Source organism: Leptonotus elevatus, chromosome 19 (genome assembly GCF_054856555.1).
Source record: "Leptonotus elevatus isolate MCC_2025b chromosome 19, RoL_Lele_1.0, whole genome shotgun sequence".
In the NCBI taxonomy this organism is placed as follows: Eukaryota; Metazoa; Chordata; class Actinopteri; order Syngnathiformes; family Syngnathidae; genus Leptonotus; species Leptonotus elevatus.
The window spans coordinates 7,468,867-7,481,829 of record NC_141257.1 but is presented as its reverse complement, the minus strand read 5'-3'; the positions used below and the strand labels follow the sequence as shown (position 1 = coordinate 7,481,829).

Below are 12,963 nucleotides of genomic sequence, written 5' to 3'. Positions count from 1 at the left end.
TTGGTACTAGGCTTGCGAATTGTGGTCTGTCTGAGGCACCGTAGTTTGTGTGCTTCAAAATCATTGCATTCTATTAGTACACCCCTAGATGGCACTAAATTCTACACACTGCAATTTTAAATAAATCATGGGTTACCCAAATTTATGAACGCGCTGTTTTACAATCACATATTGCATCATTATGTCAACTACAAAATGTTTTGAGAATAAAACCGCATGTGGGGAGAAGCAAATTATTATTGGAAAGAAGTTAAACAACGGCTCATTTTTGCAGTCCAAGTTTAAGGTCAGACCAACCTCGATGCAGGGTGGAGATGTGTTGAGCGGGTGTGGGGTTTAGGAGGAAGTTGACAGAGCTTAAGAGTACGGAGCACACACCCAAATGGCTCGTGGTCAAAGTCTCAAAGTTACTTTGGAAAAACCCCAGCGCACCACAGCGCTCAGTTCAGTTTCATGGATATGTTTGCTTTACTGTACTTTTGGATTCTTCGGGAAAGGGGGGGGGGGGGGCAAATATTTCTGACTAAGATAGCCACGGCTGAGGGCGGATTTCAATTACAAGCAATACTTTTTATATTGATGGAACTAATATTTGGTCGAAAAGGTCAAATGTGGAACAAATAACAAAAACTAAAGCTGTTTAATTAAAAACGGACTCGACAGAGCTACCTAATGCTAATCGGCCTTCCTTGGCTTTAATCCCAGGGCCCTCGATAGGGTCTGTGTCAGATATCAAGTTCTTCCACAACAAAGTGGAAGGCATGTTGCACTGACGGTCTTAGAACAATTAAAAAGTGAGAAGTCACCCTGACAAAATGATGCCAATTTCCATTGATCAAAATATGAATGTGGTGTGTGTACAGTACATATTTCAACCTGGGTGCATAATATTGTTCCGTTCTAGCACGGATGAGATCAAAAGCAAAAAAAAAAGAAGAAAAAAAAAAAAAGCTAAATAAATTCAAAACGTGTGCGCCAAATTCTCGCCGTATAATCATTCCACCCGGCTCAAATAAACTATTCAAAGTTTGAAATTATTATGACATCCAAGTCCATGTTGAGTGTATGTAAACTTCTGACCACAATTGTTCATCAGATTTCCTTCTTAATACGGACTATAAACATCTCAAAGCTCTTACGATACGTTACGATAATACACTCACAGGGTTTGTGCGGGTATATCATTTCATTGGTTTTTAATGACAGTTTAAAACGATTTTTTTTGTCCACGTCATACACACACGCACACACATATACGTATATACATATATGCATATGCTGTTTATCTATTAGGGTTGTCCGAACATTAAAATCTGTAACATTTGAGCATGATTTCCATCGTTTAGTCGGAAATTAATCACAATTATCTGCTGTAAATTGTACTTGATAATAATAAAAGATTTTTTCAGGTTTTTCATGCTTCTTAATTAACATAAAAGTGAACAAATATGGTTAAGAAATACAAAATGTGGTTGTAGCTTTTAGTTCATTACGACAGTAATTGTATAAATAGTAAGTCATTCACAAAGTTATTGGAAGTTAAAAAGAGTGTGAAACATTGAGTGCATAGATTTGTGTTGCAGTCATTTTTCTACCACTAGGTGGAATTAGTGTTTCATGTTGGACATTGGTGACAGGAACAGTACATTTTTCTTTTCAAATTCAGAGCAATTGGTATTTGGAACATGAAGCAACGTGTGGACACCAGACCATTTTGTTCGTTGTAAATTACAACGAGTCACCAGTCCCCACAAATACAAATATTTTTAATCACATGACTCCTTTGAGCGACGTTGTAAAAGTAAAATGAAGCATGAACATTGCATGTAATGCTTTTTAATGCGATTCAAAAGGCCTTCATTTTAATCCATTTCATGACTTTTAATGCTTTTTAATGACCCGCGGAAACCCTCACTGAGTTCGGAAGCCGGGCCACGCCCCCCTCACTGCTGCTCGTCGTACCACCAAGTAAGCCCCGTTTGCAGACAGCGGGCGGTGGGGAGCCAATTGATCTGAACTTTGACCCCTCCCCGCTCACGACAGGGGTGGCTGGAGGTCAGGCCTGTAAGGGATACCCTCTTTATCTGTCCCCTAGAACCGGAGCTCAAAGCTAGCCGGGGATCCCAGCCAGAATCGCCGGTTCCCCGGGGTCCCTCCCACCTCCTCCCCCACCACCACCACCACCACCACGTCACATTCATATGCTCAATATGAGCCTCGCCGCTCTGTGGGCCGTGATGCTTTGACCTGGGCTAAGTATCTTTGATTTTCCCCAGGGAAGCTTTTGCCCCCTTTTTTCCCTGCTCGGAGAAATAAACATAGTACAAAGCGTTGTTCTTCAAACTCCCGCCCCGCGACACCTTTCCCCGGTTCTAATTCCGCCATCTTGGCGATCTGAGCCACTTCTCGAGCTCATCCTTCCCCTCACTCAAGGACTTGTGAGGGATTTGCCTGCGTAACGCCGCCGCTCTTTGAGGCAGTCATTGAAGTCAGCGCTACTGCATTAAGCTCACTGCTCTCCCCTCCTATGAGGGCTACTTTTCATCACACAACACACACACACGGAGCCACACACACACACACTCCCCCCCCTCACCTCCCGCACCTCTCTTTTATGTCAAGCTATTGTTTTTAACGGCATTATAACGGTATCATTCCGCTCCCGCTGAGAACAACAAAGACAAGAAACGGCAAATCCGAGAACACAGCGCTGCTGCGTATGCTTGTGTGCGTGTGCGTGTGTGTGTGTGTGCTCTTTAAAGCAATGCTAATAGCCCCCTAAGAAGCATTAAAGTGACCCCTACTGTAACAAAAGAGTTAATAATCCGTTTAGAAAACAATCAGATTGCTATCCATGAGAAAAGCCCCCTGCTAAGTCTTTCTGTAAAGAAGGAGGAGGAGGGAATTCACCTTTTTTTTTCTTTTCTTTTTTTTTTTTTTTAGTCAGCAATCTTGTTGAACATCGCTTGTGTTCATCGCTCTCTCAATGGGGAATGATGGAACAGTATTTAACGACGGCCTCTTTAAACGCAATCAGCGAATAAAAAGCCGTTGGAGTTTCACAAGCTGGGCCGATTCACCGCGACCCTCGCCGGAGGTCGGGGTCTGTTTTCTGGCCCGGGCACTGTAAATGAGTCCCATTGGGCTTCTAAGGGGAGCTATTAACAAACAAACGCTGGCACGCCCATTAATTGCTAATGATAGGCTTCTTTGTCGAGCGTTTCCCCTCTGGGTCAAAATGTTCTGTCAGCAGGATGCATCTCCAGGCAAAAAGGCAGCCAGGTCACATTGCAAGTGATAATAATTGCTCGTATTATAATAATAACCATTAATAATCACGTCTCCAGTGTAGTACGTCCTCACGCTGTGATGATTAAAAAAAAAAAAAAAAAAAGCGCGGGATCAGTGTGAAGCGGATATAAAACGACGGGTCGCTACCTGAGGCTGTCAGGCTTATCTGTTATGTGTCGCAGCCATTCATCTGATTCAGCGTCAGCTCGCAGTGGAGTCTATCGGCGCTTATCTGCGCTCTCAAGTGGAGAAGGCAAAGACTTTGATCTATTTTTTTCCTGCACTCACACTTCCTTCCCCGAGATCCAACATCACAGAATTAGACCATATATGATGTCATGATAACGGCGTGTGATAGGTGGGCTTCTTAACTCATTCACTGCCATTGACGGCTATAGACGTCAAAAATTCATTTGAACTATTTCTATTCGTTTAACATTTTTTTCCCACCTTTGTTAACAAGAGTATGAAAACCTAGAATTTTTTTTTATTGTACATTTAGAACAGATAGAAAATTTGTGATTAATCGTGAGTTAACTATTGAAGTCATGCAATTAATTACTTTTTTTTTGTTTAATCACCTGACGCCCCTAATATATATATATATTTTTCAACAACAAAAAAAGATTATTAAAAAATGTCTAGGTTTTCATACTCTTGTTAACAAAAGTGGGAAAAATGTTAAACTAAAATATTTTAAGTTTATAGACGTCAATGGCAGTGTATGACTCCCAGCCATTTTCACTGAAGCAACCCCCTTCGCTCCCGGCTGTCTTACTGGATTTTGACTGATTTTGCAAGGCCCACAGAATATTGTGTTCTAAAAACATGAATTAGAGTCTTTTCTTTCATCAGAAAAGAAGAAGAAGTGTATTTGTACCTGTTTCCTTGTTGCAGCAATTAGCTTTGGAATATAGCTAAGTTTAATCAATATTCATATTCTTGGTGAAAACACTGAGGAAAAAGAGCTTGTTGCAAAGTGGCACTGGCTGATCTCTTATACTCGTCTGTCACCTGCTGGCCATTTTTTGTAACAACTACCATTGCTTTAAGACACCTCTTCAGTTTAGGAGGCTGCATCAAAGCCTTCTGTATGCTCTAGCATAAAAAAAGCATGTAAATACAGTTTTGAGACTGAAGGACAAAGTATTAAAAAATAACGTTTTGGGGTTTGAATGCATTAATAATCGGTTGTGCATGTCCCAAGGAGAAAAAAAAACATGCAATAATGTTTTTTTTTTAATCATGATTGATTACTCCACCTATCACCTGAAGTGACATCCCTCAACCCCTGATAAGGAAAAATTGTATAGAAAATGGATGGCTTAATTGATGTTTTTTCATGCATTGTGGTTTTAGATCAGGGATGTCAACCTTATTTTTGTCACAGACCACTCGGTAGTTACGGCTTCCCTCAGAAGGCTGTTATGAGGGTGAAACCAAATTAATCGTCTCCTCGTATTATTACAGAAACACAAGTTGATGAAATCAGAAGTGAAAGAAAAAAAATTAATTCAGGTTACTGTAAAAAGGGTAACAAAAAAAATCTTGCAAAATCTCAACATTATTTGTTGCACGTGACAATTTGAAATTTAGGTTTCAGATTTGAGCAGGGATGATAGAAGATGAGACAGATGATTTACTTTTGGTTTGTCGGGCCGGATCTGGCCCGCGGGCCTTGATTGCCACAAAATACACTCTTCATAAGCGGTTGTTTTAGGTCACTGAAAACGGTCATTTGTTTTTAGCGCTTGCTACAACTCATGACATTGACATTTGTAAAGTTTATATTCGATAAATGGATCAAATGTGACATTGAGGGCTAGTAATTCAGTCTCTTGCTGATGCCAATTTCCCGCCATTTGTCATCGTCGTATTGAAAATGTCTTTCATCAGGCTTGGTATTGGCTAAATTGGCCTTATGGTTCTGAGCTACAGCGCCACCTGTTGCACAGGTAAGCGATTAGCAGATTACAAATGGGTTTAGGTGAAGGCACTTTTTTTTCCCCCACCACTGGTGAAGTTACTAGAATGATGCAAATATGTGACACTTTATGCACTGTCTCTCGGGTAGAATATTATTTGCATCATTACTGGAGCGTCACTTGTCCATTCCTTTTAAAAGTGTTTATTTATCCAAAACGTGTTTGCTGGTGCATTCGAATTAATGGGAAATTCTACATTCCTTCAGGTTATGAGTCTTTTTTTGGTTTCACCAAATATGGAAGGATAAAGATTTTAACAGCTGTGGTTTAACCTGCAAATTGTTTTGGTTTTGCTGCCATTTTGCCTCGTCTCTTCGTGGACACCATTATTTCCTTTGCTCCAATTGGAAACATATTAGTGACGAGAGAGCAACCGTTCTGAATGCAAACGTAAACACAAAAAAAAAAACTAAACTCAGAGTGAATATTTTCAAATGTTATTTTAATTAGCCGTTGGGAGCAAAACAAATCATTTGCATTTATTTGTCTTCAATTAAACAGAGATCCAATTTTAGACTGAGTTTAAGTATTTCATATGGTGCATTATGGCCGATATTCTCCCAAAAAGTTCCACTCGATAAATTAGTCGGAGGCGAACTCTTTTAAAAGAGCCAAGCTCACACATAACACAACTCTTTCATTACACAAAAAAGTTTCCTCAAATTAGAGGTGAACCAGCAAATGTGTCAACACAACAAATACTGATCGGCGTAACCATTAGGATGTAGTTGAATCATCACTCTCGACTAATGAATAAATGAAGTATCGGACAAAGCGCGATGCGTTCCGACATTTTTTATTTACCTCACCGAAAATGACCCAAGAGGAAACCAGCAATGTGAGTGGATTGCGGGGACTTCATTTGAACGTGTCCGAATGTAAGTTATTCCTTTGTCTGCGCGCGGCTAATAGCGGGGAATGGCTTTCAAATGGAGTCAAGCTGCCTCCCGAGATCCCTCAATCCAGCGTCGCCCATAAAGAGAGGTCTGAGGCCAGTCTAAATATTTGGTAGTCTTAGCAGGTTCATGTTAAAAGACGCACACTCGCACACACTGTGAATGCACAAGCAGGCCTCGGCTGTGAAGTTGAATGGCGTAGCTCAAAGCCTTCCTCCCCCCCCCCCTATCCCCCCTTTTCTCTCTCTCTAAACCGCCAAAACCATTCTCCCCCCTTTCTCCCGCTCAGAGGAATTCATTAACTGCCTCTCCACAGAGACACTATGGAAATCAGGCAGCTACAAAGGCAGAGAGAGAGAGAGAGAGAGAGAGAGAGAGGGGAGAGAGAGAGAGCGGGTGGGAGGCTAGGGTGTGTGTTGAATGGGGTTATATTATCCTATTAGATGGTGGATATGTCTCGTTTCCCTCCCTGTCATGAAAAAACAACATCAATTTTGAGTGAGAAACAAGACAGAGAGAGAGAGAGAGAGAGACGGAGAGCGAGGAAGGGAATGCTGCGAGTGTTGCTCTTTTATCGGGCTGAAATGGAGTCCCCTGGCTCCATTTACCTTGGCAATGAGGAAAGGGCCACTCTCTATGAATGCCATTTAAAATGCCATGGAGATTAAGCATCCTCTCTTTATATTTCTCTCTCACACACACACACACAAGCCGCATCATGATATCCGTTTAGGAAAACAGCTTTGAGCTGCACAAGTGGCCGATGGCGCTTCGAGGAGAGAAAGCAAACGCCACATGAGTGGTCCGTCACTTAGCCCGAGTGGGCTTTAAGCACAGTAATGAAATCATTAGACCTCCCCGCCTCCCTCCCCTCCTTCCCTCTCATCTCTCTCTGTCGTTTTTCTCAGCTCTTCGGGGGGGGGGGGGGGGGTTTGGGGGGCTCCAGGAGGAGGATGATGATGATGATGATGATGATGAATCTGTATTTATGGGGACGGAGTAATTACACGGCTAACCTCTGAGGGAAGCCAGGAGGGCCACAGGCCAGTGAGCAGGGCGCCGGGTGCGCTAGCTCATTAGCACCGCCCCAGTGCTTGAGTGTGTGCGCATGCGAGTTCACATGAGAGTCGTTGCTATTTTGATGTTCGAACCTGTTAATGAGGAGGCAACACGCCGATCTCTGCCTTTATCCTTCATAATTGCACTCATAAAAGTCCACTTTCTACGACCATCATATATACTTCCATGAGGATATCAGAATTTGGTACATTTTGGTGATTCATTTGATCAAAAAAAACAATTTTTAAATTATAATATTTGATGAATTAAGCAGAAAAAATCGAGCTGTTTTTATCCCTCACAGTGGCCACAACTTGCTGTCAACTTAAAATGACATGCAGTGCCTAAGAGGTCATGCTGCATTCGAGGAAGGTGGGAAATCAGACTTTTTTTGACTTCATACCAGGAAGTATCCCCTTTGAACTCGGAAATCCGAGTTGCAAAGTCAAAAACAAAAAAAAAGACCGGACTTCACCGACCAGTTTAAATCTGATGTCACTCGACAATGGCGAACCCCAAAAAGACAAAACATAATTTACACAATTATCAACATACTTATCTATGTATTTAGTATAATATTAATAATTTAGTTATTCGAAATAAGTAGCTTTACGTAACCCATCGTGATTTCGACTGACTGTGTTAACCAGAACAATTAATCCGAATCAGCCATCTTTGTTGTTTACATTCGCTTCAAACGCTTTTGAGGTTGGAACTGGGAGATTCCAAGTGGAATATGTCCGACTTCCTCGAATGCAGCATCAGTTTGCGAATGTCACATGACCAAACCCAGAAAAAGCCGTGATTGGTCGCTACCTGAGCCCTTAAGCACTGTGATGTCATTTTCAGTCAGCAGCAAGTGACAAAATGGCCGCCCCCTGATGGAAATGGATAAAAACAGGTGGCTTTTTCTGCTTAATTCATATTCCAGAAATGCAATATTAACCTGAATGTTATGATTAGGCTAGTGGGGGAATTTTTATTTATTTTTATTTTTTTTACTTGACTTTCTCTTCAAAAACAACCTGGTTTTGCTGGGGTGGGTGTATTTATGCATTATTATTCATTTCAATGTGATGATTTCAGTTGCAAGTGTGGTTATGAAACAAATCAAATTCATATCTCAAGGCACCACCAACTGTAGCTATTTCGGTCAATGTACAATTTGTCTGCATGTTAAAACAACAGCCCATTCTTCTCAGGCAACATCTGTCATTTTCCACTCCACAGCACTTCTTATCCTCTCCATCTCTATCAATCCCATCCGTCCCCTGGTATCCGCCCTGTGAAAATATGCTCCAGTGACTTCCGTCGATAATCACGGACATTCCTCCCGGACCTGGCCGACCATATCAATGGCCTGCCGGTCCCATCTGCCTGCCAGAGACTGAAAGGCAAGACAGTTGCGTCCAAATAGCGAGGATCAGCTGTCACGCGGCGTGCGCAAAATGCGCGCAAAAAAGGGTGCCAATTGCCCCACTTAACTCATGCAAATTCTTCGTTATTGCTCATTTTAATTAGCGCGTTTAACGACATTTGTTGCATCCGCGATTGCGAGTTCAACGCGATGAGCACCGGCAATGTGACAATGACAGGTGGCGTATTTCTCACACCGCTAATAAAGTGGCAAATGTAACACACACTTCACAGATCCTCCTCTATGACCATATTGTTCGACTTAAAAAAAAAGAAAATTGTCCAGGCACACACACACGCACGCTCGAGCGCACACACCACAAGCCACCCACGACCTGGGCTAACCAATGCACTAATCGCCTGCCCTGGGCATAGGAGGAGCTTGGAGCTTAAGTAGGCTGCCAATCAGTCAGTCAGCTCCACATCCAGAAAGCTCCTGCGGCCAAACGCGCGCATCACTCCGCACTCGACGTGCCAAAGTGGCGCTTTGACTCGGACCGTTAGAAGCGCGCGCAAGCGGAAGCTTGACAGTTTCCAAACAGGACTCTGGTGATTTAGACACCTCTTTTATTTTTGAGCTTCATCCATTATCTATTTGGGATTTTTTTTTTTTTCATCCCCTCCCCTCTTGCCTGCTCTTGTCGACTTTTGGGAGAGATTTTACTGGACATGGCTTTCTCTCAACTGGGGTACCCCCAGTTCCTCAGCGCCGCCCATGAGGTGTACGCGGGCGAACGGCCGGCCTCGAGCCGGGAAGGAAGCGGCGAAAGCGGCGTGAGCTCGTCGGCCACAGCCGCCGCTGTCGGCTCCATGCTGGGGATGTACGGGAGCCCGTGGGCGGCTCCCAACTACAGTGCCTTTCTGCCGTATAGCGGAGCGCCGGACCTCGCTCTCATATCTCAAATGGTAAGACTTGGAAGTTGTTACATAACTTACACGACGCGGTTAAATTAGCCTTAAAATAATGTCATTCATTTAGACTAATTGAGAACGAATTCGTTGTGCCGCATTTTTAATGCTTAAATGTAAAATGATCACAGCTTCAATTGCATTTAATTTTTTTTTTTTTACTTGATTTGAAAGCAATTTTATGTTTGACATGATCAGAACAAATTAAATCCTTATATGCAATTTACACCAAACACATCGTCTAATATTGCATTAAAAAGTATTTACAATTCAAAGCAATAATTTCAATTATGTCCGACACGTTCAAAACCTATTTATTTGTATTTATTTACAATTTCACACACTATTAAGTCATTTGATCTTCTCCTCCAACTTGTCACTTGCAGGGCTCTCAGTACGAGTTAAAGGACAGCCCGAGTCCCCACCCGGGCTCTCTACCTGTGCACGCCGCTCAAGGTTTCTACCCGTACGGCCAGTATCCCTACGGAGACCCGTCGAGGGCCAAGACCGCCACGCGAGAGACCACCAGCACCTTGAAGGCCTGGCTGCAGGAGCACCAGAAAAATCCTTACCCCACCAAAGGGGAGAAGATCATGCTTGCTATCATTACGAGGATGACACTCACGCAGGTATAGGAAAATAAATAATATACATATATATTTTTTTTTAAGTGAAAAATTAGCTCTTGTGGATGATGGAGAAAAAAATATATCAACAAACACCAATCATTTTTTAAATTATAATTATTTAAATGGCTGTAGGCCAAATTCCACCACAGAATACATTTAATTAATTGGCCTAATAAACCATCTCGGTGTATTCAAGGTGTCCACATGGTTCGCAAACGCACGCAGGCGTCTCAAGAAGGAGAACAAGGTGACGTGGGGCCGCAGCGCCGAGGACCGCGACGGACGCATCTTCAGCAGCGACAACGAGGACGAGCAAGGCAAGAACGGCAGCGACGACGACGAAGACGAGGAGATCGACTTGGAGACGGTCGACATCGAAAGACCGGAGGAGCCGCGCGCCGCAGCGGAGCAGGGCTGCAGGAAGGGCGAGAAGGAGTCGGACGTGGCCGAGCGAGAGGCCTCGACGGAGCCTCGGAGCACCGAAAGCACCAGGACGCTTTCCGCGGACGCGGCTATTTCCCTCAATAAAGCCCCACCCGCGGTCAAACAGGCGGATCGCTCCCCCGGCGGGCAGGAGTGCCAGAGACCGCCGCAGAGCAAACCCAAAATCTGGTCCCTGGCTGAGACCGCCACGGCACCGGACAGCTCGCACAAAACCTCCCACGCTGCTGCGCACGCGCACCACCCGGCTTTGGCGTCGGCCGCCGGACACCCGGCGCTGCTGCCGGGTCATGGGATATACACGTGCCAGATCGGCAAACTGCACAACTGGGCCAACGCGGCTTTTCTCAACGCCAACTCGCTATTGAACATGAGGTCGCTCCTGGGAGGAGCGCAGGCCGGACACCTGCCCCTGCGCGGACCCGCGCCCCCCGCGCGTCGTGACGCACACGGACACGGTACTTCCGGGACAGAAGACGACAGTGACGGAGACTCGTCCGGAAGCTTGAGTCCAAAAAGAGACGGTATATACGACGACGGGATGTTATCACAACACCGTCGTGTAAAATCACAAATAAACTCAACGGGCTTTTTTTTGTTGTTGTTGTTGTTTTCCAGATGACGACAGTGACCACGGGCCGGATTCACTCAAGTCTCCTTTCCAGCTCATCACTGACAGGTAAACGCTATCAAGCTTCCAATTCTTGCCACACGTCTCGTGCTAAATGAACCCTCGAGCGGGGGGGGGGGGGGGGGGGGGGGGGGGGTATAAACACCGCTACACCTGACTGGCAACGGAGGCTGAGCTGTGAGCACATAAATCATGTGATTGAGAGGCCACTTTAACGCCTCGTCAGGCAGCAGGCTGATGCGTCCTGCGGGGGCCTCAGAGTTATCTCCATGCAAGCCGGGGTCATTTAAATAATCTGCAGCCGTTTATTCACGCCTCCCCTCAGTCAATGCATGTCAAAGGAAGCGCTGCAGGAGCCTGCCGAAAGGCTTTGAACAACATTTCAAGAGGGGTTTCACTTTTTGGGTTAACACTGACAATCAGACATGATTAATATAGCAAATTTAAAAAAAAATGATTTTCATTTTTATGTCATCTCTCTAATTTTGCATTTCCTCTTTTGTTCCAACAGACCTCACCATGGCACAGGAACGCAGCGAGCTCTCACATCATCATTATGAAAATACTAACCGACTAAAAAAAAACAAAAAACAATTATTTAACGGAGAACAATTTAACAAAGACTATTTTTGACAGGGCAACCTGTTCGAGTGTTGCGCTTTAGCCTATAATTGTAAAAGAGATGTTTTCTTGTTACCGATTTGCTTGTACCTCACATTTATGTATGTTCTTTTACTCGCTTACTGTTTTCTTTTGGAAAATTGTAAATACAGGATATGAATTTGTCTTTAAAGAATATATTTTTCAGAAACTAAATAAATGTCATGATAGTCATTTATAATTGAAAAAATGGCTTGGTCTAATTTTAAAGAAAGGGAGTAAATGGTACACATTTATCAAAACTGCATTTTATTGAAAACTTTCATAGTGGTTTTGAAACTTTGCAATTTCTTATTTATTGACATTTAGGGATGTTTTTTTTTAGCCCATATCCCAATATAGCATTTTCCCTTTTTTTTCTATTTATGTAATGTCTTATTCCTGATTGCAAAATGGCCACAAGATGCGAGTACCAATACCTTAAAATAAGGCTGGTACCGATACCTGTATACTCATCCCTATGCAATTTTGATGCACTGAGTTTTTCCAAAAACCTCATGACACGTGTGTCACAATACGATCCGTATCGTGATACACGATACGATACGTACTTTTGATATTTGATGCATCCATTTTTATGAAAACAGTCACATGTTACCCAAATTATATTTTGTATTGTGCTGAATGGCTTCTTGTAACGTCAACCGGCCTTTCCGGTTTACCGTAAGCGTCATGCCTGATCGAAATGTGTGCATGAGCAGCTTTTCACAGGGAAACCTTTTGAATGAACGTGCAATATCGATTCGGACACCTTGATAATATTTTAACATATACTCGAAGTATTAGCAACATTTGCCTGATGATTGTTGATCACAAGTTAAGTTGTCTCGTATTTTGTTAGCTTGGCTTTGTTTGCCAATTAGCCATCTGGTTCTTGCAAGAAAAGTCCTGAAAAGCTGTTAAAAAAAACGGGAAAAAAAACCTCACAGGCTTAAGTCAGCCACTTGGAAGTCCCGAAACACTACTGAAAGTGAAATAGAAGATTTCCAGGACCTCACGGACCCGCGCCTGTGCTTTCAGCTCGGCCCCTTTTTAAGCTTTAATGT

General features: G+C 43.3%; 1 protein-coding gene and 1 long non-coding RNA gene across 2 annotated transcripts in view; one reads left to right on the top strand and one right to left on the bottom strand.

Moving 5' to 3' along the window:
- Positions 1-12,963, bottom strand: part of LOC147157696 (uncharacterized) — an 88,141-nt gene that overhangs the window by 52,405 nt on the left and 22,773 nt on the right. The window lies entirely within an intron of this gene.
- irx1b (iroquois homeobox 1b) lies at positions 9,030-12,113 on the top strand. The gene is made up of 5 exons (XM_086062826.1): positions 9,030-9,553; positions 9,943-10,185; positions 10,382-11,150; positions 11,245-11,305; positions 11,769-12,113. Exons 1-5 carry the CDS (start codon positions 9,317-9,319, stop codon positions 11,815-11,817), a joined length of 1,359 nt encoding a protein of 452 aa, XP_085918952.1. The 5' UTR covers positions 9,030-9,316; the 3' UTR covers positions 11,818-12,113.